The 27,160-nt window shown below is 36.1% G+C and overlaps 1 protein-coding gene across 8 annotated transcripts in view; it reads right to left on the bottom strand.

Moving 5' to 3' along the window:
- Positions 1–27,160, bottom strand: part of STAG2 (STAG2 cohesin complex component) — an 81,052-nt gene that overhangs the window by 40,832 nt on the left and 13,060 nt on the right. For 7 of the 8 annotated variants that reach the window (XM_075162392.1, XM_075162394.1, XM_075162387.1 and 4 more), the window contains exons 2-3: positions 1,883–2,027; positions 95–173 (exon numbers count right to left, since the gene is read on the bottom strand). In XM_075162392.1, the coding sequence (XP_075018493.1) occupies positions 95–173; positions 1,883–1,926 (123 nt within the window). In that variant the 5' untranslated portion in view covers positions 1,927–2,027. The remainder of the gene's footprint in view (positions 1–94; positions 174–1,882; positions 2,028–27,160) is intronic. The other variant, XM_075162391.1, reaches the window with a different exon arrangement.

Raw genomic sequence — 27,160 nt, 5'->3', positions numbered from 1 at the left:
AAATATTCCTAGCTCATTCAGCTTCAAAGCAAGTGCTGAACTCTTCAATTCGTAACAATAGAAGTGTTTCAGTATCCCTTTAAACTGAACATACTTTTCCTTTGCCTTGTTTTTGGTTTTTTCCTTCAATATCCTCAAAGTCTGTATCAGAAGAGAAGTGTGTTTCAGACTCCCTGCAAAGATAAAAAGACAAACCATTTTCACATTTCGTCAGAAATATTCTTAAATATACTACATGAAGTCACATTATGCTCTCAGTCCAGTAAATCAACTTCAACAGTGAAACTGCTTTTTTCTTCTGTGAAGTCCACTGTCAAGGAACAGATCAGAGCATATCCTCACACTCACACCCTACCCCGTCTCCTCCAAACAATTACACCTCCAAAGAAAGCCATACAGTAAGGTTAAAAGATGTGAAGGTGGGTAGAAAATAGGAACAGGTTGGGAACCTTGCTTTTGGCACGTGACAAACATTATACCATCTCAAAAAGCAAAGTGCACTATAAATATCTGCCACAAATACTTAAACAAAACAAAAGTGATGAAAAAACCCAACAGCAAAAAAAGAAACCACCACCTTCCCTCATAACCAAAGTCTCAGCAGATCTCTTCATGCTACTAGAAACTAAGTAAGTAGTTAAGAGGTACGCACTTATGTTGAAAGCTATCATAAATTTCTGATACACGCTTCCTGATTCAATTTAACAATGCAATCATAAAGATGACTGGGGGCACGGGAGACCCATTCCTATGTATTTACTCATAACATTCTAAAACAATCCATAAACTTAAGGTCTCTCACTATTGCAAGTGTCTGAAAGGAGCTTTCTGCCTTTTAACATGCTATTTCTGGTTTTGTTGACTATGTACGCTGATATGGACTGAAAGAAAGAAAAAGGTGAGAAATATTTCTTCTTCAGAACTTCCTAGGTGTTCTTATTTTCACAGGAAAGAATACAACACATTCCAACCATTTCACTAAGCAATGAACTGTACCAACACAGTGAAAAACCATTATAAACAGCTGTAAAAACAGTATTTCATATTAAACCATCTTCCAATTTATCTTTATTTCTCACTAAAAGGAAAAAATCCCACACAAACAACCTCATTGATACAAAACCGCGTCTATCTTTTTAGATTTTATACCAATGTAATCCATTTCAACAGCCTGTTGAAATGTATTCATGCCAATTTCTTGACAATTGAAAGGTGAGGAACTGGATTCTTTTGGTCTGCTTAAAATAATCACTTTATTTCTCTGTCCAAAATGTAATCTATATCCGATTTTAAATCTTGGAAATTCAAATGTCTGTTTCTTAAAAATTGTAGGAACACTAGCAAGCTAATAAAATGATGTCAGAAACACCAAGGAACTGATGCCTGAGGGAAGCTAAGGCTTTGGCTTTAACTAAAGCATTTGGCATTAGGCATTTTAAATATTAGGCGACCTGCCCCAGTTATTAAGGGCAAACACCTCAACTACTTCCTCTCTCTCTATAAAGAGGCTTTAATGAAGGAGACTTTTTTTGTATTCCTGATCCAAGAGTTTCTTAATCAAACATTTCAATTTGAAAGACAAAATCCTGAGAAGTACGTAACATAAACAAAAAAGTGTCTTGCCACAATGGCTTCCTACTAGCAAGCTTCACAAATTGATTTAAAATAATTAAGCACTTCTAAAATACTTACTTTAATTACTGCTGGATACTCAAGAAAGAATTCAGACAATGCTTTATCAACCTCTCAATAGGAAAAAAAAAATCTAGAACCCTATTTCCCTCATTTTGTTTCCTTGTTTCCAAGAGAAAACCAACCATATGGCTCTCTAAAAAGAGCCAGTACATTTAAAAATGAAACTACAAATTCTTAAAACACTTACTGAAGGAGAGTAAAATCAGTTGGTATTTCTGGAGCTGCTATCATTTCTTTATCATCTTCTGGAACACCACTGTATTAGAAAGATATTCAAAAACCAGTCTGAAGTACAAGCTTACTTTTCTTTCTTCCTTTGTAGCGGACAACTTCTATAATAAAATAAACAAATAAATACAGTGAAAATTTTTCCACATATGAAGGGGTGAAAAAAGTTGGAAACACAGAAAATTTAGATCACGCCACCCCGTTTCCAACCAAGCTTTTTCCTGTTTAAAGATTTCATATTTTTGACTCCTCCCATGATCTTACTACAAAGTACCTCCGCAAATCTTACAAGCATCACTTACAAGCAAGTAAAATAAAATACAAAAACATTTGGCAAAACATTTTCTGAATAGGCTGAGCAAACTGGAATGGTTTTCATTAACACCTTGCAAGTAATAGCTTTTATTTCTAAACCTACACTAGATTTAAGTTTGAACTGTAACACCATGCACTGCAGCGCCCAGACTTACCAACACTAGGATATTTCTGGTTAACCAAACCACAACCAGATTTGATGTTAAATTTAAAGCATAGTATGTATACATTTAAGGACATTATGTATACCAACTTTGTATCTCTGATTTGTAAACTTCCATGACATTTTCCACAAAGATAAGCTCATACAAGTTCTCATAGCCTAGCCAGCTGTTTCACAACTCCCTGTCTTCCAGAGTTGATAAACCAGGATTACAGCAGCTTTAACACTTAAAGCATTTGCCAAGACTCTAAGAATATCAAGGAAGATAATACCATCCACACGTTATAAAGAAAAACATCAAAAACAGCATAGTGTTTTATCAAGAAAATGTAAGATTGTGAAATACTTGCTTTTCAACTTAATTATAATATTGCCACCTCCTCATAAATTTTGTTATTTATCTAATTTTCCTATGTTTAAGGGGAAAGAAACTCACTGGATACTTCAAATGTGAGATTTAACCATGCAGGCTAAATTTTTCTATGTTAATTGTCTGCCCCAGGCTAATTTTTATACAACTGAATTAAGAAAGCATGATTTTCAGGTATTTTAAAGATACTACAGCAAGGAGAAAAACCTTCGTCAAAGTCTACTGACTCTACAGCTTGCTGGAGTGATTAGGTATTTGAGGCAAAGATTTAATTTTGGCATGCTAAGCACATGTTGCTTAATGTCTGGTAGCTATGCTTCAGAGACTGCATTTCAATTGAATATGTAGATAGAGGCTGTACATTTTTGTTCCTGCAAGTGCTTATTCTGAATGCTAGGGGCCACTGTAGCTTCCAGAATTCAGAGAGCTGAGAGAAACCATAAACCCTGAACTTACTATGTTCTCTTTCTTCACATTTCACACAATTACATAAAAGCAGAGAACCAGAGTGGAAAGAAATAGTGGCAAAAAGAGAGGAGGTTCGAGATAGGCTGGTGAAACTCAAGATAGTGTGCAAAATCCAGAATGTGCTGGATTTAAAATTCAGCCAGAACAGTATTCATCCAGAACAGAAGATAAAAAGCTTCAAAAACATTGCTGCTGCAGAATGGCAGCAACCTTTGTCACCCTATTCCTCCCTTCTCTAAAACCACACGGGCACATGACCAGTGCGTTTCATCCTCTCCTGCTCCATTTGTACACTCTCTTTAGCAAACAACCATTCACAGGCAGGGTAACATCCCCTCCCCAGCCATTTATCTTTGTAACTAACTATCTGCCATTCAGTCTCACCTGATTCAATTCCCCAATAAAATGGGCAAAATATACCTCAAGAATTTTTTTCCCTGGATTATCAAGTTAAACTGGTTCAACAGCAGGTATCCGGAAGCCAATGCATGGGAAACACAAGACTGCATAGCCACAAGCAGCGGAGGGAAGAGTAGAACTCCCTTCTTTGGTGGCAAGGAGCTATTATACCATCCAGGCTGTCTGTAAAACTATATGCTCAGTTGGTGACATCGTATCAAAATGCTCTACACTTTGGATTATATTATATATATACACTTTTTAAAAAAAAAAAAAAAAAAAAAAAGATTTGCTCTGATTCCTGTCAGCAGCTTCAACTTGGAAAAATACCACAGTTAGTGCCTTGGTCATCAGGCTAGCACGTGCTCAGAGGTGTACCTCAGTAAAGGGTGGGGGAATGAAAAAGAGAGATCCAGCCACACAAGTCCTTTTTGGGCATGCTTGGGATTCAGTCCCAGTGCAAAGCAAAGATGCAAACTTCAAAAACCACACTGCTCAGTTTCAAGTTCAACCTGTCTATCAACGTGTTGTCATTTGACTTTTTCTAGTTCACATTTTTCAAGTTGAGAAGCAACACATGTACTAAAGTGACAATCAGGATGCTTACATGCAAGTTTTGTATTATGGCTCATTAATACTACCTATTTACAATACTAAAATTACCTACTCCATAAAATTTGAAAGTACTGAGAAACAAAGCAAGTTAACCACTTGTTCCCAGAATTAACACATTTTTAGCTCCGTTTATGAAAAGCAAATCTACTGTGCTATCAAATTTTGCAAAAATTCTCAATAAAGTTTCTTACAAACACAGAAATATTTTAAAGAAAAAAGTAGTTACAAAATTATGAAAAAGCATGGGCAAATGATTGAAGTATATATTCTCTACATCAAACAAGTCAAATAAATCACTTGACAAAACGAGCTGGCTGCAGTTTATACTAACTTGAACTTCTTGTAAGAACCGTTCATCTTAGTACAAACAACAAAACATGAAAGAAAACATGGCATTGTTTGGTCAGAATCACCTCATAAAATGGGAAAGAAATATCAAGTTCTTGTTAGACGCTGAAGCGTTAAGCTACTAAGATTTATGTTTCAAGAATTGTTTTTCTTGAAGGAAGAAGAAACTTGGCTCTCATGAGTGCAACTATATATTGGTATTATGGAAAACAGTAGCTACAGATGAATGCCTTGCAAGAATATATGAGGTAAGACTGTAAGGGATCTCCAGCGTCAAGCATCTCCAGCAATGACCAAAAAACCCCTTGCATTTGTCCCAGTAAAGGATAATTTTAAGAGATTTACATACATCCAGAATATGACACGGACTTTTGATTCTCAACCAGCGGCGTCAATCGACCCCAGCATGCCCCCTCTAGCAGTGGCCAACAGAAGCTGCCCAAGAAAGAACACATTTGCTTTGTTCTTATTAGTGATGTTTTCCCTGAATACCTTCCCAGCATCCAGAAATAACTCAATGATTTTTTCAGCCAGAGAGGCTGTCCCTATATTTTATAACCCCTTATCAATATTTTTTCCATTAATATTTCCAATTACTTTTTGAACTCAATATTCAGCAGCAATGGTATTCCACACAAGAACTCCCACAGCCAAACTCCATACTACCAAGAGGCATGTTCTTTGCTTTGAATTTATCACTTTCAATTTTATTTGATGTTCTCCTTGTTCTGGTATGGGAAAAGACTGGCACTGGTCATTCCCCATTATCCTTGATCTCAGTAAATGCCTTCTGGAAATTCAAAACTACTGCCAGCCATGTCTTGTTCACGCACATATGTGATGACTCATCCAAAGCACCCGGTTTGGGAAGTCAATGAGAAAGGAAAACGGTCCATATAAGCATCCTATCAGAACTTTTAAAATATACCAAGTTCATCGAAGTGCAGTCTGAAAAGAGGAATGTGAAATTGTTGGCATCTTGTAGATGCCATCCCAAACAGTGAAAGTCTACATTATCTATTAAATGTGCTCTAATAAGCAGATTATTTTAATAAATTAAATCTAAACTGAAGTGCATCATAAAAAGCAGCTCTTCTTCAGTTTGTTTTTTGCATGTTTGCAGAATTCCAACTTTAATTTTCCCAAGCAGATACTGAAATCTCTCAAGTATGTGAAAACTTTCCGAAGTCACTCAACTTTGTGAAATCATAATTAAATTATTAACTATAAAAAGAAAATGTATCCTGCTGAAAGATCACAAGGTGGAGCTCTAGCCTAAAGCTAACTGAAGAAACTCCAAAAGACAGGTCATCCAGAGGTTGACCTAGTTATTTCTGTGCAATAAACTTTATAATAGATTGCTAGAACTGCAATAATATTGTAGCACATTTCCTTTAGATTTATATTTAGATTACATAAAGACATCAGAAGATTCCTGCTTCTTTCTGAAATAAATGCATATACACGTTTGATTCAATGACTCTTCCAAAGACAGAAATGCATACAGCTGCTGTAGTACAACTGGTCTTGGTATTTAGTTTCCAAAAGCAAGCAGAAGAATTTCAAAATACATTTTAAGAGCAGAAATAATGTATCCCTTTATTGTACCTTGCCATTTAAAATTTTGCTAACAAAACGTTAATGAACTAAAAAAACACTGGAACAACAGAAGTGTCCAGGAACACTAATCATACATAATGTTGCCAACTCTAAATTTAAGAGGAATTTCTATTTAAAATAATTTGACTGATAAAAGCAAGAGCTAAGTATGAAATACTGTAAAGAACTCAAATATATCTTCACTGAAAATCATTTAAATTTTAAAAGGTTATTTTTCCCCAATACATGAATAATTAATTTAGGTATGGTTGTGATTAACTCAAATATATTGGCCAAATGTCGGGATCTGGCAAAAGTGGACAAAATTCACCAGAACAATTCACACAGTAACACATATGCTATCAGAGGCTGCTGAGTGCTACCTGTCCTCTCACAATTTCTATTACATGCACAAATAGGCTAAACATTAATATAATTCAGCCAGCAGCCTTTGTTAAAAGAATATGCATATATACATATACACACACACACAAATTATAAAGAATCACAAGATCTGTCCCAGAAGTTTGCGTTTCATACACTTGTGTATACATACACAAGCTCGCAGCCAAGTGTTTCAGGTAGGTGGGTTTCAGTTTGGGGTGGGTTCCCTACACATGCACTTTTTGTTGTTGTTGCTTGGCATCTATTATCTGGAAGTTTTATAAGGCAAATCAGTAAAGTGGTTATTATTTTTCTGGGAAGGCAGAGATGCAAAGTTTAAAAATGGCTACGTGGCCAGGACAAAGGTTTTGGAAACGTGGGATGGCTGTTCAGAGATGTATTGATTTTTCCCCTGTAATTCAGTTAATCACCTGTAAAATCAAGGACCTCACTTTCTTAATCCAGAAAATTAGAACGTCTAAAATTGTGATGCTGAAGTGTGTGGCTAAAGTTCATCCCTGAATTATTTATCTATCCATGAATGAGAAATGCTGATGCTTCAGAACCAACTATGCAGCAGCAACAGTTAAAATGCTAGTCAGATAAAATTTAAATAACGGATCAGAAGTATGTCCAATATTTTCCCTTAACTGTTTTAGAAGAGAAAGCTGTTATCAACTACATTATGCCCCTCACTCCTTTTCTGAGAGACTAGAATATGAGTAAACTTTTGTTTTGTAAAATAAGGCTTGGTTGTTTGGGTTTTTCCCCCCCAAATAATTATGGTTCTTCATGTTACTTTTGCATTCATCTTCATAAGTGGATTTTTAAGTGAGACTTTGAGAAACTCCATGACATTCCCTACAGGCCTGAAAGAGAGTGTTATTTCTACGTGTGTTATTTCTACTAATATTACACAACCTAATATTTCAGTTGCCAACAAGCTTTAAAGCAATTCTGTAATTTGAGTAAAATACAGAAAACATACTTCAAGTAGCATTCTGTATTGTAACAACTGTACTTTAACATGATTTAGTTATAACCGTATCAGCAGTTTTGATCATATTATAATACATAATCAAGACTAAACTGAAAAATAATGCAATTAATACCTTTAGATGTGTGGTTATTTTTTTGCTGTTTGCTTAACAAATGAGTCTTTTAATTCCTTTACAAGACGACTTGAACTAGACATCATCAATCTACATTCTTCCATGCTTACCAATAGAGACATGGTCTGTATACACAGTAACAGCCCATGGTGCCAAAGTCACTGAACAGTTAACACTCCAACAAAGAACCTAAATGACCTAATTTATACAGGTCTTATCTTTTCAGTCTCTTTCTTCACAGTTTATTTTTTTTCTAAACTTCCAGCTCTTACACCCCCTCCACACCACTTCTGTCCACACGTCTGTCTCTCTCTCTTCATCTTTCAAAAAATGAAAATGCAATATTACGGTGGCTGTTGATACTATGCCGTCACACTACCATTTTTATTCCCTGGCCCGCTTTTTCTTCAATTTTTATGATACTTGCTCTTTAGTTCATGCAACAAGTCTGCTGATTAAGTGGGAAAGAGCCATCTCAGAACACGCTTTTCTGACACTGTGGGCTGCTGCTGAAAGCAGTCGTCTTCCTTCCCACTCCCCAAACACACAGGAAAGTTTCTGCTCCCTTCTAGCACTCAAATGAATCAGCAGCAAGCAAATTATGAAAACAAAACCATTTCCTTCTCCCATGATTAGCTCTCCATTGGATCAGCCAGCTGAATAAACTCATCCTGAGCCACACAAGTCACTAGATGCAATATCCCAGGCAGCTGAACTCTACCCCTTTACAACAAAGCCCATGATGAGCTTTGCCAATGTCAGTGCATCACCAGCAGGAGCAGAGCTCTGCTGCGACACAGGACCAGATATATGGAAGAGAAGTGGCAAACTGGAGTCCTCGCATAGCTACTGCTAACATTCCTCCCCTTGCCTTGGGATGGGCCACAGCCAACAGTCTGCTGTTCTGTGGCTCCAGTGGGGCAAAGCAGGCAGTAAGGCCCAGATCCCCTACTGGGCTCCCACTCATGCACCTGGCTACCTGCCGAGGGGAGAGGCAGCCCTGCAGGTAAGCACCTAACCTGTGACCCACACATCGCAGGGCAACAGCATGTCCTACCCGTAAATTCATCAGGCACCTGCCCGCTCTTAGCTGCCTCCTTTCTCAAAGCATTCTCCTTACCCCTTTTCACACGCATTTCCTACATTTTCATTATATAGCAGACTGCACATATACCTACATAACCATTTGCTTCTTACCAGCCTCCAGAGAAGCCCAGCTAACAGCTGATGGTGACCGCCAGAACCTGAGAAGACAACCAGCCAGGAAACAGACAAGCACATGGAAAACATAGGTCCCCAGAGGTAATGCACACATCAGTAAACAGAAAGCAAAATTTGTTTTCACAGTTTAATGCTGTGAAAGCAAAAGCTTAAACAGGTGTGGGGGTTTTTTTTTTTGAGGGGGGGGAAGGGGAAAAAAAAAATTTAAAAGGCATATGAAAAAAGTCAGGCTACAACCTAAAGTGAAGGTTGAGGCTTTACCCCAAGTTTAGAGATTTGAAAAGTGAGTAACATACAAGGACCTCTGTATCACCTTAATAACTCTGCCAACCTCAATTTCACCATCAAATAGTCCCCCTCTCATTAAAAGTATTTTTTGGACTTCTGCTGTTTTTATTAAATAAATATGTGGAACAACTATTATGGAAGGAAAAGAGCATTCTACAGTGCTTCACAGTCATAGGATTACTCATTAAAGTAGCACTAATAACGTCAATATCTTTAATGCAGTTAAATACTATTTTGAAATATAAATATACTTTATGGTTTAAATCATATGAGGTTTTTATATTGGTATTTAGTAATTTACACTGTCCAGTAAAATGTGGGTTTAAAACACTTGATATAAGCATTACACAATACTGAAAAATTAATCAACTGAACAATAAATGCAACTATTACACTTATTAAACAGAAAAATACCTGTATTATTCTCTAATGATTCTGCCCACCAGTATTCCTGAACTTTGCTACAACGCACCTGAAATTCCCATACATCTTTAAAATGGTTTGGTTTTAGGTATCTTTTTAAAAAGGCAAAGGTAAGGTAACAAAAGTAGAAGTTACACCTCATTGTGTCTGTCACATCTTTCCCTGCCAAAGAAGAGATGGCTTCCAGATGTTGCAGTCTGACTGCATGGAAAATGAGGCTCTTAGGAAGAATAAAAGCCAAGTCAGATGACAACAAAGATTTTTAAAAAAAAAAGAAAAAAGAAAAAAAACCCCACACACATGTCTACTTAAACAAGCCAAAAGAGTTCATTTATGATACAAGACAAGCACACCTCCCAGCTGCCTAAATGCCCTAAATTTCCAAACTAAACTACAGAATAGATCCAATATGCCCCTTCAGACACTGATTTGTCAAAAATGTAGTCCTTTGCACATCCCCTCAAAATTTTGGCTCCTGTAAAAGCTAGGGATGAAGATGCACACATACTGTCCATAGCATGCAGGCAACCAGCTACACAGTAAAAGCCTAGAACAGAATTAGCATTGTTCAAATGTGCAGCCAACAGCAATGAATTACTTCAGTACACAGGGTAGAGGCAGGGTTTTCCAACCGACAAGGTATCCCATCTGGCAAGTTCTATTTTTTGTTCTTCCACTGATCAATGTGAGCCTGCAAGTTGCCTCGCTTTATAGGAGCCTCAGCTTCCCCTCCTACCATATAGATTTTCCCCTTTGAAAAGTCCAGGTCACTAGGGCTGTGTGCCCAAACCTTTGCTTGGGCATTTTTAAGAACAACTGCATTTGATTATAAATTCTGGAGGGAAGACTACACAGTACATACTGCAATAGCATCAGCTGCTACTATAAGATACAGTCAAATATTAGATGACTGAAATAAGGGAAAACCCCATAAAATAAAACTACTGAAGACTAGAAAGTAAAATCTCTCAGGCACATCTCACAGCGTCAGCTCCCATCAGCCCAGGTCATAGTGCACTTTGGATAGTCCTTTGAAGAGCCCACTGTGCTCCTCTGCACTGTGATCCCAAGCCTTCTAAGATTAGAAGAGAAAAGGAGAACTAGCTCAGTCCTGTGTTTTGTCAGCTGAGATCCACCAGAGTTTATTAGCTGAAGCTTTACACTACATAAAAATGGTCAAACTGCTTCCAGATGATAACTAAAGAAAGTAAGCCCAGCACAGAAACAAACAGAACAGAATATAAGCACAAGTCAAACTGCATTAGTCTTAACTGGATCTTTAAAATAATTTAGGGTGGGGGGAAAAAAAAGGGGGGGGAGGGGAGGGAGGTGGGATGGGGATGGGGTGGCTGGTGTGTGAGAATGCTTCATGCCCCACTCCATCCTGCTTTCTTCCCCTGCACCAGCCCAGCTTTTTTTGTAACAGGTCTGGACTAGAGAAAGGGCATCAGTTTCTCGGATTCCCTGTGGGCCACCTGCAGGAATGCAGCTGCTCTGCACCCCAACGCAGTGTGCTGTCCTGTCACCCTCTCGCTCGGATGACTACTGCCATTATCAGTCTCTCAACAGCAATATAAAACTCTATTTATAGTTAAGCTCCAAAAACTGCCATTACCTTGGTGTTTCCGTAAACAATCAAGAGCAGTCATCCATCCTTCCCTAGCTCAAATGAAAGTCTATGCCATCAGAACAGAAAATGAATATTTAAGAAAAAAAGAATAAATATTGTGCCACATCCAAACCAAGCGGTATGACAGCTAAAACCTAAGCCTTTCATAAGTGGATTACGGCTCTTTCAACAATCAATCTAAATAATCAACCTTACAAAATAAAATTCAGGTGACTACTCATGTATGCAAAAGTTGGCTTCACCCCTAAAACAGAAGAAATAAAGACAAAAACCTTGTTGTCTTTCATTAAAAAGTTATCTCTGCAATTCTGCCAACCTCAGATCATCTGTGCTCCATACATCCTCAGTCATAACTTAAAGATTTTTAATACCCAACATTTTGTTCTTGTTCTCCCTCACAACATTTGGGCTAAAATCCCAATTGGTTTGTTTGGAGATTTGCAGCACTGAATACTAATTCTGTATGAAACAGCAGTTGTGATGTGCATGGCTTTCCCCCACACAATTTAGAGAACTGAATATATCCACAATGCAGAATGCTAATAATCCATTAATGAATTCATTACTAGATGATAAAAATACATTTTATCATCACCAAGTCTAAAAATCACCCTCTCTTTTTCTTTATTCATCCTAAAACAGAGCCCTCTTAAAAGAATTTTGTGGGAGAGATGACTGGTGCTGAAGCCTCATGTATGGAGGCCTAGAGTTACCTATTGACATTCATTAAGCATCCAGAGGAAACCAGCGTGGCCACTTGTATACACCTCAAGAACATTGCAAAAATATTGGCATTATTCAAATCAATAAGTTATTTCAACTCTAATTGCTTACTTTTGGCAGGTAACAAATTACACCAACTGGGACAGCTATAACATACTATGCCTGTTTTATGAAAGCTAATGTCAAGAAAAAGTATCAAAACCAGTTCTTTTAGGGACCAAATTCATTTTGCTAAGTAAGCTGACAAATACTGAGAAACTCTTGATGTGTATAAAATATTCTGAAGCAAAGGTTAGAGAGATTTCTCATTTTGAAATTATCTTCCTTTGTAAGTCTCTCACATACTGTGCATTAGGCACCGTAGGGATACAGGAACATCCATTCCACACAGATCTAAAATACAAGATGTACTGCTTGTTAAATGAACCAAAATCAAACTTTAGGTTTCTTCATTTAATCTTAAAAAAAAAAAAAAAAAAAACACACAACCAAAAAGCTATACCCTTACATGTTTGTTCTTGAGTAAATTCATCATGTAAATAAAGCTATTAGCTCCCTCCTCCTTCAAAAGGCAGTTATAGCCTACAGCTAAATTTATATTTCGTTGAAAAGTTACTGGTCGCATTACGCAAGTATCATAATTTGTAGTAAATATTTTACTTGAGCAATGTTCAATACACAGAAAATATTTTTAAAACTACAAATATCACACTTATTAGCTCAGCAACACAGTAGAAGCTGTTGAGATAAGGTAATTACTTTCATCCTCTTTTTCCTGTATTTTCTTTTTAGAAGACAAAAGGAAAAAAAAAGGAAAATAAAAAAGGAGCAGTAGTGCCAGATGTCTCTTAAACAAGCTGCATGTGCTATGATTCCTCCCCCTTCCCCCACTCCAAGAGAGGCATTCTGGAACGGGGTGTACCCTATAGCATCAGTTAGCTGAATTCAGAGAATTGCCCCATACTCTTGGAATCGCATGAAACTTGCAGGAGATTTCTAGGACTCAGAGGTACCAATCGCTTACTAATACCCTCATCGCGAGCAGATGAAACAAGTCTCACATGCTAAATGCTGGGATTTTTTTCTTTTTCTTCCTTACAGCTGAGACAAAACTTCAATCTTGGGCATAAGTAAAGAATTCAAGCTATTGTTTTTACCGTATCTCACACACAAAAAGAACCTCCTTTTAGTCATCATAGTTTACTAGCTCCTTTAATACAAGGCATACCAAAAAATATTTTCTCTGCTAAAAGTTAGTTGGTAAGTACGTATAAAATGTAAAATAACATTTCATTGCAGTGTTGACTGTATTTACAGCAGCTATATTTTAATTCATACAGCAGTTTAATACTTGTGATTTTGTGTGGCAAATTCAGATAAATTTACTGCTGAACAACCCTTTCCTAGGACTCCTAACCAGCTCCTACGCTGCTACCCAGGGGGGGGAAACCTAACTAGGCCAACTATTACCATTCCAAGGGGGGGGGGGGGGGGGCGGGGAACAACAAACAAACAAACAAACCAAACACCACCCTTCCCAAAAAAAAAAAAAAAAACAACAAAAGAGAACAAGTTTTCACATTTCATATGCTCTGGTTTACAGTCAGATCTATTAATGACAGCTCATCTTCACTGACAAGTAAAACTAATATTCTGAACTGTAAACAGGGAGGACTAAAGAGCTGACAAATCCCATTTTGCTGACTTTCGTTACATGGGTGGTAACCTCCAACAGAGGGATGGAAAACTCATCTGCCACAGCCGAAGTCACCAGAGGACAACTATTCAAAACCTATAGTTGTCCAACAATTGCATGGAAAAATGCTTGTCACTTACTATAGTTTCAGGTTTTAATTTATTATCTGAACTGTATCATCTTCTTGCGGTTTTCAGTTGATGATCATATTTGACTTACCAGTTTGAAATTACTTCTAATTATTAAAACAAGAATTGCTAGATTGCAAGTGCTGTATCTGTCACCACGTCTTCCCCAACAATTGTTGTGGTTTCATAATTAACTGCATTCCTACTCTTAATACAGGTTTCTCTTCCTCTGTTTTGTACCAAATATATAACCCCCCATCTCCCCACACTCCAATCAGAAATGGGTAACTCAGCAGTTGAGAACATTAAGCATACAGGGCTGTTTCAGTCCTACTTTAGTTTCTCTGACTCTTCTCAGTAAATAGTAATTCCAGCTATTTTAAACAGTTGGACAGAAGAGGGGTTATTTAAAATAGGCAACACCTCTTTCAGATTGCTTTGATCTTTCTACTCCATTTTACATTGTACAATGATGCAATGCTGAAAAAAGTCAATATACTTTCTCTAAACCACATATTTAAATTTCAGAAATACAAAATTACATCTAATTGAATTCACCGTATTAAGTTATTCAGCTGTCCTATCTACTTATTCAAGAACAGTGTTTCTTTGACTTAATTAGTTAGCCATCAATTACAATTATTTATTACTCCTGTGTTGAACTCCACAGACTCTGCTTTTACTTATGGCTAACAGATTTTGTTCTTATAAATTATTTTTACCAATAGCTTGTGATCACCACTGATTCTAACATCAAATCTTAACATCTAATGACAAATAAAAAGTTTTTCACCTGGTAAGATTCTGCAAAATCATTTACTACTTACAGCTTAAAGTAGTTAAGACTTAACAAGAACTTAAAGTTCACAGCTCCTGAAACCAAGGTCTACTTAAAAAAAAAAAAAAAAAATTCAATTACATATAGTTTGTTATTACAGGGCTGGCTGTTCATTATGGGAAAAGGGAAGAGACTAAAAATTAAGTAACTGGATTAGGATTCATGCACATTTAAGATACCTTTATACAAAAAAATAACCTTATATATTTAAGTATCATCAAGTAGCAAAATTTTTCAAGTCATGATTTTAATGCCCCAGGCACTGACTTCATAAGAACACTGAATCAGCAATAAGCCATGTTATATTAATCTCTTTACATTACTAATGCAAACTGCCAACTTTGTGTTCTGCTTACTCAAAAAGCCACTTAATGTTTAGAATTGCTCTTACAATAAATCAGCAGAATAGAATTCTCATGCTGTTGTACCACTAATCACAAGTATAATATCTTGTTTCAAGGCTTGCACTGAAAATTTTCTAAATTCCTACACAGGCATGCCACTGGAAGTTAACATCACCTGACAAAATACCTACATATAACTTAACAATGTTTTGACTGAAATATATTTACCATTTTTCCTTTACTTTTGTTTGTCCATATACAACTAAGTGTAATCATTTTTAATGTTTCAGAGTAAGGTTTAATTCCTCACCTAACCTACGTGAAAAACCTCCCACTATTTCGGTCATGATCTATTACATAGGCAGCAAAACATAGGTTACTAATAAATCAATTGATCTGAAGAAGTAACTATAATAATCCTACTGAAATACACTTATCAGATCTGTCTTGGAAGACTCAAACGTAAATAATCAAAGGGGTTACATCTTTCCAAGATTTTTTTCTTCCCCCTGTTTCAGCATCATTGACTGCTGCTTTCTTGTGGACATCATATTAAGAAGAGTTTATATGTTAACAAAACATTCTATTTGGAGTAAGTCTCCTATCCCCTCCACAACAAGCATGCTTGGGGCCATTAATATGTATACCTGATCCTGCGCAATTTCATAAACTCAAAAGGTGAGACTAATATTCCATTCAGAGGATGCTTTCTTGGCATCAGACTGCCTTGGTCTTGAAACAATATAAACCAAATTTTAACAAAAGTTAGGGAAAGAGGTAATAACATTCAATCTAATTGTTAGACAAGAACATTTTTATCTGAGTGTAAATTAGGTCTGGCGGTTGTTCAGCTTGACCTCCACTTACTATAATCTTGCCCTAGGGTATGAAAATCCTAGATCATTAAATGCTATGAATTTAGTCTTGCAAGCAACCTAAAATGAACCTGCAATCAGAGCCACGGTTTTCAACTGCTGCTAAGAGTTGAAGAGACAATAGTGATAACAGATAACACCATGTCAAGTTGGGCTTTTTATTTGGTTGGTTTTGGTTGGTTTTTGGTTTGGTGTTTGTTTTTTTTTTGTTTTTTTTTTTTTTTTAAATTTCAAGGTGTTTTTGAGATTAAGGGAAAGTAATTACCGTTTAAATTCAGAGGTCAAAAGAAAAACAATCCAGCATTTTTTTTATTTTTTAATATATATATAGTTCAGTTGGAAGTTTGGGAAGTTTTTCTGAGAAAAGATGGGTTAATATAAAGCTGCCCACTTCTTTCAGTTATGAGAAACATTTTAAAATGCCAGCTTTTCTACAACTCTCTAGACAGTCAACAGACATTTTAGGAACTGCTAACAATTCATTACTGTGAAACAGATGCCTGCCAAAAAATTAATTACAGAACATAAATTTTATTACTATGTGAATTAACTTAAGACTTCATATGCTAAGCTTAAAAACTACTCTAGAACCACAAAATCTGGTATAATACACAGCCCACTAAGAAAACAAGGCAGAAGAAAAAAAAAACAGAAAGGTATGTAAGCACTTCCGCAGCTGATCATGGCAAGATACACTTGCTAGGCCACAAACTAGCAAAATTCCTCTTTTGCAAGTCTTAGCTGCAGGGAAGGAACAAAGGTAAGAACAGTAGACCAGCAGAGAAGGAGCCAGACAGCAACACAGAACCTTTAGAAAGGTCAGAGAAGACTGACGATGGACCACAGAACAAGCAGTAATTAGCTACTTGTGAGCTTAACTTATACGGTAAGGGAAGGTCCAAGAACATAGCTAGAGCATTTGAAGGACTAAAGCACACGAATGGCGAAGTCAGAGCTGTTTCAACAGCGAAATAAAATGACAAAACACAAACACCATCTGCGATATTAAAAAAGCTTTAACAAGAACTGGAGATGTCACTCGATTTAGAGAACTCTGCACAGGTCTCCCAGGGAATTAACTCCAATTAAGATCCATGTGTATTAATAAAAATAAGAAAGCATAGTAAGTTTTAAAAATTAGACATCAAGTCTTAGCACTGAATTTACACACAGTAAACATCTACTACCAGTGACAAGCTCGAAAGAAGCCTTTTCACCCTCATAGTGGGGATACAGAGAAACAGAAAGTACTCCATCAAAATTGTTGTTCACACAGCTTTCTCACAAATAAATGCATAAAACTCTTTATGCAAAAAGAGCCAATTCACAAAGGACACCTTACCAGTTTAGGCCTAACAGAATGTCATCAGGTTTCTCTATAGCATGTACAAATATTAAGCTCTTTTTCCGAAGCAAAATAATTGCATGCCATTCTCTATCAGACCATATAATGATGTTATTAACTGTATGATTATTACAGACTATAAGTAACATGCTACAGCAACAAAGGTTTAATCATTCTTTACATTACAGTATTTCTATATTTAATTCTGTATTACAGCCCAACTGAGTATACACATTTTAGAACTGCAATCACAGTTACTCCACTCGAACCCCTCAAAAGAACACATTAGGGAGAAAATTAAAGTTGTTTTGACTCTGATAGGTGAAAAACTGTATAGTATAAATTGAGAATTTTAATGATATCAATGTGTCTTCACCTGACTTCCCCAAGAATCAATTTCCTTAAGTTTAAATAGAAAGGAAAAGATCATTTTGCAGAGAAAAAGACAGTTGTCCAGCATTATTTCCAGAAGCAGATACCAAAATATTTTCACCTCCTCCAATAACCCTGAAGAAAGTGAAGTACTCATCAAGCAATTCACTTTACATATGAGGTGACTCCTTGGAGCAACACAAGCAGCAATTTCCAGCTCAAGAAATCTCCAGAGTATTTGCTGGATTGCAGAATTTACACCCCTCAAGCACTAGCATAAAATGATGCCTTTAAACAGTTCCCCTTTACCAAAACAATTCTTGTTCAAAATGGAAGCTAATATTTGTCAAGTAAGAGAAGACAAGGAACTACCCTGGCTGCCTATTTAAACCAAATCTCTCACCAATTTCTCATCAAGGTTCATGCACTATGATGATTCCCTATCCTGAAACAAAAAGAACAAATTTAAGTTTTGATAACTTACCATTCCCAAAATTTACATTAAAATAACAAACTAAATTATTTATTTATTATTTATAAATAAATCACAATCTCATTTTATATAAGCAGCAATGGTTTAAAACATGTGCATCTCCAGCACAGTAGTAGAATGTAAATGAAGTATAACAATATGGGTGTATGCTGTAAGTAACAAACAAAAACAAAGAAATAAAAAAGATTTAAACCATCAGGGTTGAAATACCATTTGATGTTCTCATATATCACACAGCCTCTAATGTGCAATATGAAATGCTACTTGTTAACAGTTCTCATCTAGGCAACATAAAGGCAAAACCTAAAAATTCCGGGTGTGATTTTTCAGTTTTCTGGAGCACACAAGACTAAAAGGGGGAGAAACAATATAAAGCACCTATCTTAAATATCTTTTTAAAGAGACTGACTGATCAGTAGTGAGAAGGAAGGAACATTTATCTTCTCTAGGAAAATGAGGAAAAAACATTTTGTAGAAAAATTCATTTTGTAAAAATCTATCAACATTTCTGTCAGCAAGACTAACAACTAGACAGAACTTATACTCGAATGAGGAGGACAGGAAAAAAGCCACAGAGCATGAAAGAAGTCAACAAAAACTAAACACACTAGAGAGAGATCCTTAATAATGAGCAGGATAGAAATCACAAATGAGAAGGGAAACACTATGTAGTGACCATGTTTAAATATTCAGTACTAATGGCTGATAATCATATTCTGTAAGCAGCAGGAACAGGGGTGTGATGTTGCAAATGCAATAAATCCCCAAGGAAACAATATGTCTTCAAGATGTTCTCTAGAAACTGCTTATGGTTGATTAAAGCAGCATCAATAACACATATCTAGCTATGCACAGGCAGGTAACAATCACCCCACGCTGCTAGTGAGAGAGGAAAAAAAAATGAAAGACCACATGACTTGTGTTAACCTTAGCAGTTAAAAGCCAACAAAAATCAAACCAGCAATACTGCAGTATTCTAGTCCTCTCAGTCACATGAAAGAAGGGATGCACGTGCATTTTGTCATGAGTGAACAGAACTTACTAGTAAAAACATTTCTTAAGCCACAATTAGCGAAATTCCCCTCTTTCACAGCAAATATTGGTATTTAAGTATTTTTAATAGAGACATAAAACCACTCATGAAGAGCAGTATTTTAAGAAAGACTGAAAATACTATAATTTAATATATTAACTTCCAGTCATTTAAAACAAACCTTTCACAAACTTTTATACATGAGAAAGTCTTTTGATATTGGATACAGGTTACCTGTTTTCCAATAAAACAGCTTGAAACCTGAAAGGATAATGAACATCCACAACCCAAAGCCCAAAGAAAACTGCAGAGCTGGAATAAAAAGTATTCATCTTCCTGGTCTTCCCCCACTCATCTTACAGTAGACGAAACTTCTGCTGTGTCTGCTCCAGTGCTCCCTGTACTTTCATATGTGGGGAGAAAGAAAAAGGACAATGCATCATAACAGATGATATCTAGTTCTCAAAACCTTCTTGAGTATTAACTAACAGACAGCACTTACACTCGCATCTCTAACAATCAATCTATCCACCCCAATAGCACAGGCTCCCTACATCCTTTATGATCCCTTACTGATCAGAAGGAAATCATGAGCTACACATTTTTACAAAATTTTTTAAATCTCACTTTAACCTGTGACAATTGCTTGGAACTTCTGGAAGGCTTCCACAATTCTTCTCTAATGAACTAAAAATCCTACAAGCACATGGAGTATGGGCAGTCAAAGTACAAATCTAGGCAGTAACTCATCAGCTGATTTATCAAGGGTTAGTAAGAAGAGCTCTGTCATGGTTCTAACTCTACAAGCAAAATGATGTTCAGTGAAATCCATTTGCAGACTGTGTATATATTAAAAAATGTTGCCTACCACAAATATTTGCAAATATGTAACCATTATTCATTAAGAAAAGAGAGTCTTTTAACTATACCAAACTTATTCCTTAAAACAGGCTATTAACCTAACAGTTACCTTTCAGACAAGGCAAGCTTTGTACTGTTCCCTGAAAAAGCCATGGCGTTCTCAACCAATGGTGCAAGACAAGAAAAAAAATATTTTTTTCAATTTAAGCTGCTAAGTTGCTAAGAATACTGTGGAATCCAAAACATTTTTCTAGAGGCTACCAACTTAAATCTCACATGCTTTAGTCATGTGAAAAAACATTAAGAACCCAAATACATAATTTTTTTTTCCCCACAATAGGACACTAGAGTAGTTTCCAAAAAAATGCCAGAACAAATGCTACTGACAAGAAATCAGAGGATTGCTTAGAGGGATATGAGTTTTAAAATAGACCTTTAAGCTAGGTATACTGTACACAGAAATGCAAACAGTTAAATACGGTTGGCCAAAGCATAAGGAACTGGATGACTACAGTCAACCTACCAAGGTGGTCTTGGCTACCCTAAAGAACAAGTGAAACATTATAGCACATCCCAGTTTTAAGCTTCCCTCACTAAAATTACATAAACCAAATAGCAAGATCACCAACACTCACACATTCCTTTAAAATTCCTCCACTTGCTTTGCCTGAGTGCAGGAGCTACAATGCTCATCTAACTTAACCCTAACAAACCCCACTTCCCTCAAGAACTCGGCAACACGCCTGCTCACCAATTCATCTGTGGCCTTCAACAACCATTTTTCTAAACTTGTGTTTTCACAGCACAGTTTATGCAGCACACATTATTGCATGTCCAAGTTAGATTAGAAGCAGTATGCATTAACAAAAAAAAAAGGGAGAATTATGTTAACAGAAAATTTCTTAAAAACATTTATTCAAGAGTACAGTACTGTACTTCTCACTCCGAAGTAATTAATCATTTCAATTAAAGTTGACTGGTCCAATGTGGAAACCTTTCCTGAGACAGTGAAAAAATGCTTGGTTTTTATCCTCTCTATCAATACATACAGGAGCAAAATGAAATTTTAGTCCAAGAACTGCTTTATGAACTTGAATTTATGATTAAGTTGATTTTGGAGTAGGGAAATCTATAGAAGCCAAACAATGTATTTCAAAAAAAGAAGAAAGAAGGAAAGGAGAGAGAAAAAAAAAGCGCCTTTGTAATACTGCACAGGAAACTGCACATCTAACCAAATAATAGCAAGTGACAGAAAAACAGGGAAAACATTTTATTTCTCCCTTTCCAGCCTTTTGCCCTAACTGGTACTAAGTGATCAAGTCTACTTCCATAGATATGAATGGGTCCCTAAAAACCAGTGTGTCCCCTAGGCTTTCTTCAGTTTAGCAGGTTTTTTTTAGAAGGTCCTGATGGAATTTCCTATGCCTTGTCAGTGGTAGTTGTTAATGTGGACCCATTAGGCTACATCTCCATTATTGACAACTCCCCTGTTTCTACTTGCTACGCTGAAGACCACTTACCTCACAAGAAGAATTAGCAAGTATCAATGCAAGAAAAAGATCTTCTTTTTAATGCAATTAAATAGGGCAGCACTACCATGTCTTTCAGAGAATTCCAAAAGACAGAGGAGTTAACAGTGTTAAAAGACAGATGCTATTCATAAATCTAAATATGTGGGGGCAGGAATGAGGGAGAAGGAGGAAACAAAAATGGCATGGATAAAGAATTACTTCAGGAAGGTAACTGCTACCAAATTAGAATAAGATGATTAATATTCAGCCATTATGAGATGGACAGTATTTACCTATCATATAATTTAGTCTTTAATAAGCAAAATCAGTAGTACTGACTCTTCTGTAATATCTTATGCCTTTATTTTAATTAGGCTGTCAACGTGGAGAAATTCAGTATTCTAGTAATAATTCACAGTTATTAGAAACTTCAACAATAACGTAACTTATTAATTCCATTTTGTAGCCCATAAAGCAATACAGGTAGATAACGCACACCAACAGGTATACTCATCTATACTGTCATCACACACAGTTCACAAGGAACAACGCTCAGGGGAAGAATAACCCAGTCTATTCTAAGTAACTGTACGGCATTTTCAGAATAAATAACGGTCTTATTCCAAAATTAAGTCGCCAGAGGAAGAGTCTAAGCACAGGAAGAGCTAATTTACAAGACAGTCAAAAACTGCAGCATGATACTTAAATCACACCATCTTCCAGGTTTCTGCATAAACATTTGCCTTCTGTGCCAACAGGACATAGCAGTACACTGCAAGAGTCCTTTGACAGTGATACCACAATTGTTACTACCTGGACAAAGCAGTACCAGAGCACCCAGTCATGAAAACTTGACACATATTAGGCTGAGGCACACAACTACATTTCTGATAATCTTGCGCGAACACATAATGCCGGATCTGTCCTGGACAGAAGATATGTGAATCATCATTAAACCTGTTTGAGAATTATAGGGTGATTTTACAAACAGGTAAAGTTAGTTAGCACCTTTCTAACATGTAGCTGTGGCATTTTTGATTCATTAACACTTAGGGTGCTGCCAGGCCTTCTTCACAAAGGATCGGCACCAAAATAGGATTGTTTTGTAAATTATAAAAACATTAACTAACTGAAGCAATACTAAACCCAGTATTACAGACAACGAAAGCCCTTACTTTATCAAGCTCTGGTTGAATTTAGTGCTTTCTTTAAAAGAACACCTATACTGGCGGCAGAGGGGAAGCCAAGAATGGAGAAAAACGGGGAGGGGGGAGAAGAGATGCAAAAGAAGGCACAGAGCACACAGCTTCAACTGCCACTGTTACTCTAAAGTATTAAAGTTAAAATACAATGGCATTTTGAAAAGAAAACCAACCCTAACTTACATAAAAGGAAAAAGTATCTCCAGGAGTAAAGATAAACACATCATTTGCCCAATAAAACCAATACAGACTATAACAAACCAAAATACTGTACTATATATCTAACAAGAATGCAAAATAGTATTTCCAATCATGTTACCAAATACCTTCTACTACCTTTTCCTTAAAGACACTCCTTACTGCCTTAAGTTTGCATTTCCTTCAATGCTGATTTATCATTATACTATATCATTAAAATATTCTAAGCAAGTATTTTCTTACCATTTTTGACAATTCTATTTCTTGGTAATTTATATTTCTCTCAAACTTATTTTCCTCTCCTTTTGATCCCATTCCATGTATATCCATCCAAAGACATTCCTTAGCATTGCTTTCTCAAGATTTGAGGCTCTAATAACACCACTGGTGAAATACATTTTTCAAGTAACTTTTTTTGCATGCCAATAACATTTTTGCTTATTATCATAAAATGATATTAACTGTTCTGATTTGCTATAAGATAATCGCTTCTGAACGTGACAATTGCAATAGTCAAGCTTTTGTATGATGCCCAAAATAGCAATATTTTTACAGCAACATGCAGCTTATATTGTTTGACGTGTCTAACTGATTAATTCCGTCATGTACATGTTCCCTGAATAAACTGCAGAATCTTCCTCCATTTTAATTGGAGTATATGTATCTACTCCCAGATTAGTGGCTCCAGAGAACCACTTAAATAGAAGTAACAATATAGTAAAATTCTAGCAGTTTGAGAACACAGATACCCCAGATTTCTAACACTCTAGACTATGTACTATATTGTGATACACAAGTCCCAATGTACAACCTGCAACACATACCCTTCAACTCTAAATGTCATTCTTTTGTGCAGAAACTACCAAATCCTAAAAATTAAGTATATATTTAAAACCATCATGCTCTCCAGCAGTTAAAGGTTTTACACTGCTATTATTGAACACTTAGAATATAAAATGCTTTGCACATACATTATACAAAATCCATTTTTAAAACTTAAGCACTTCCACTAGTTCCACTTAATTCCCTATTTCACAACCTTTGCCTTTTATCTGCCTTCTCAAATTGTCATTCACCTTTAGAAAAGGAAGCTGGTCGATGGCAACAACTTGGCCAAGTACTAGTAATTTCAAATTTTTTTCCAGTATTCCCTTCAGTTATCAACTGAGAGCACATTTTATACCAATTTGAACAGACTGCATTAACTCTACCTATCCTCTTTTTTGCTAAATAATGAATGAAACTACGAACAACAACCACAGTAGTTTGATAATACAATAAAATAGATGGGTTGCTACTAGTGAAAGGAACAGTCCTGCTGCCCCCTTCTCCCTGCATTCACTTCTGGCCATATCTCATAGTCAAGGGCACTTGTCAGACCCTTTGTTGAGCAACAATCTATTAATTTCTTTTTGAACGAATTAGCTTTCCAACAGTTTAGTAAGTTGAGCTGGCTCAACAAGAGAGTCCTGTGGCTGGTGCAGGAAAACATCTCTTTTCAAAATCAGTGAGACATTACAGCAGACATGATCAACTGTTCAAATTACGTCAAAGGAATAAAAGAGATGTCCATACCGTTTTAGTAGGCTACAACTGCTTTAAAAGTTGCCACACACTGCTCCAAATCTAGCTTATCCTCTCTGGCTACAGCATTATGATGCATAATTAGTAGAGCACCCAAATGCCAGTAGCAAGTGTTATCTAGCCAGCTATGAAACATAAAAGCCTGGCCCCAACGTGCTATTTTTCCAACAATAACAAAAATTCATAATTCACTCTGTTTTGTGGTGCCTGAATAAATGTTCTGACAAGCCAACAGTTGATCACCTTTGCCTATACAAAATGGCAATGAAAGCAGCAGAGATGTGACAAATAGAAAGACGTTACATCCCTGCTGAACAAAGAACCACTAGCTCATTTTACCAAGTACAGCCAAGAGTGGTCTCATTTAGGTTCTATAATCCATTACTATTACAATGTTTCTTCAGCATATCAGACATGATTAGAATCTGCCATTACTCTTATAAAGCCAGGACTAGCTCTATTTAATCACAGACGGCACTCACCACTGAGTAGTTTAATACTGTAAGAGTACGTAATGAGAACTAGTTCTATTTCTAATTATTTTCTTCATTGATCTGTGTAGCTTCTAAAAATCATGCTATTACCAGAAAACAAACAAAATTTTTTTTACTGTGTTCATACCCAAGTTGTTTTGACTAACATTTTGTCAGATGATAATCAAACAGAAATACAGTTTTATTCTAAGATCAGAAGAATTCTTAGAACAGTACTAGACCTGCATATGGGATACTTGCGCACGCTCTTAATTTTTGTACAACACTACTTTTCTTAAAAAGCTAGCTATATTTTAGACACTTAGTGAAGGTCAAAAGTCCCAGAGCCATTTAATTTCTAAAGCTACTGAACTTTACAACAAACAAAAAAACCCTCATTACCGAAAACTCAAAACCTCATTAACTAAAACTCAACAGCAAATTAATACATAACAACCAATTTAAAATTGGTGAACTGTTTGGTCAAAGACAAAACGTAACCTGAAGTAAAAGATTAGACCTTCTTCTATAGACTTTTTCTCTCTGAAATTTACAGTCAGCTTTTAATGTGTTACAAGTTACAATTCAAACTTGCTTACAGACTAATAGAATTTTGTTCTCAAAATTCTGCAAACTATATATTCCCGGAGACTATACACTGTTGTCAGACGAATTTTTTACATTAATTTAGGAAATTTCTTTCCACTTCCTACTAAAAGTTTAAGACCATTATGCCCTATCCACCACTTCATTTTCCTTAGTGTTCTGTGTCTCCAAGATGCAACACAACGCCACAGAAAAGTATCCAGGCCAGTCCTGGTGCAGAAAACAAGCAAGCTGCTTTAGCACAGTACCCCACCTATACTAAGATGGCCCTGATCTCAGTATTTCTTCTGATTAGACCACACTGTTTCCAGCATGCAATTTACTGTATAGACCTGTTCTTGCAAATTTTTGTGTTTAACTCCCTAAAGAAAAGCTGGAATGACAAAATCTGGAAGCTTAAGTCAGAACTGCTGGAGCCTCTCTTTAAAAGGATGCTTAACATGAAAACATATCCAATCCAACTTGCAAAGACACACATTTATAAATTCATGCATATTACTGTTGTAAACTACCTGCAGAAAAGAATATTTTACAATCTCTTCAAAAGAAAAATAAGCAGTAGAAAATCTGGGTAATACAAGCTAAAACATACAACTACATAGCTTTCTGTAAAAACTGCCACTCAAAAGGGGCATTTTTATGAATTATGTTTGGTTTAAATCCATATGGTGATTTTTCAGAAACTGCTGCAGCAAACTACTTCCATAAAACACACTAGTCATTTACAGGTAATCAACAGCATAGACAAAAACCAACATAACAGTAGTTTTCAAAGTAGAGCACAGGATCCTAGTAAAAATGTACATAGCTACTTTGGTTTTGGTGTTGTGAGAACCTTACTGTAATCAAAACAGTAACAGCTTAATGAATTTGTCATACCAGCTATATTTAATAAATATCAGTTAACTGAAAACTACCATTTATAATGCCAGAACACAGATAGGGAAAACCCTAATAACTTTTTAGTACAGGTATACAGTAAGTAATTAAAATAATTTTCAACTTAAGACTACGTTTTAAAATGAATGACAGACAGTTCTTAAGAAGCAAGATCAGAATGAACATTATTCTCACAGCATTACTTGTTATGAATATGCTATGGCTCCCCAGACTGGAAAGAAAGAAACCTTAATATAGTAGAAACAAAACCTAGCACAGAAAAGCTTGAAATACCACACACAAAATGAACGAAATGCCATTCTTTCCAGTAGTCAGCATCCTGTAACGCACAGACCTCCTGAAGAGTAGTACTATACTCTATTCATAACTTACTTCTACGCCACACTAAGCCAGAAGGGTAAAGTGACAAAAAAGGTATGTTAATAAGATGATAAAGATTATTCTTAACTACACTAGTTACAGCATTTTGTTCTTTTTGACATCAAAAAAAGTAGGGGTCATAACTGGCTGTAACTGATTTATACTGACAGAAATTGGGCTCAAAGATTAGTTAATATTTGCAGAAGACTTTGAACATACAAAATGCTATGTAAGTAGCAAGTATTAAGTCTTCCCACACACTCATTTTGGCATGCCTCCAAGCAGGGAAGTCCCACAGAAACATTTCAACAGCAGTAAGGAGAAACTGAAGAGAGCTCAGGCAATCACAGCTATATTCAC

Source organism: Calonectris borealis, chromosome 13 (assembly GCF_964195595.1).
Source record: "Calonectris borealis chromosome 13, bCalBor7.hap1.2, whole genome shotgun sequence".
NCBI classification, from domain to species: domain Eukaryota; kingdom Metazoa; phylum Chordata; class Aves; order Procellariiformes; family Procellariidae; genus Calonectris; species Calonectris borealis.
This window is presented reverse-complemented; position numbering and strand designations above follow the sequence as displayed.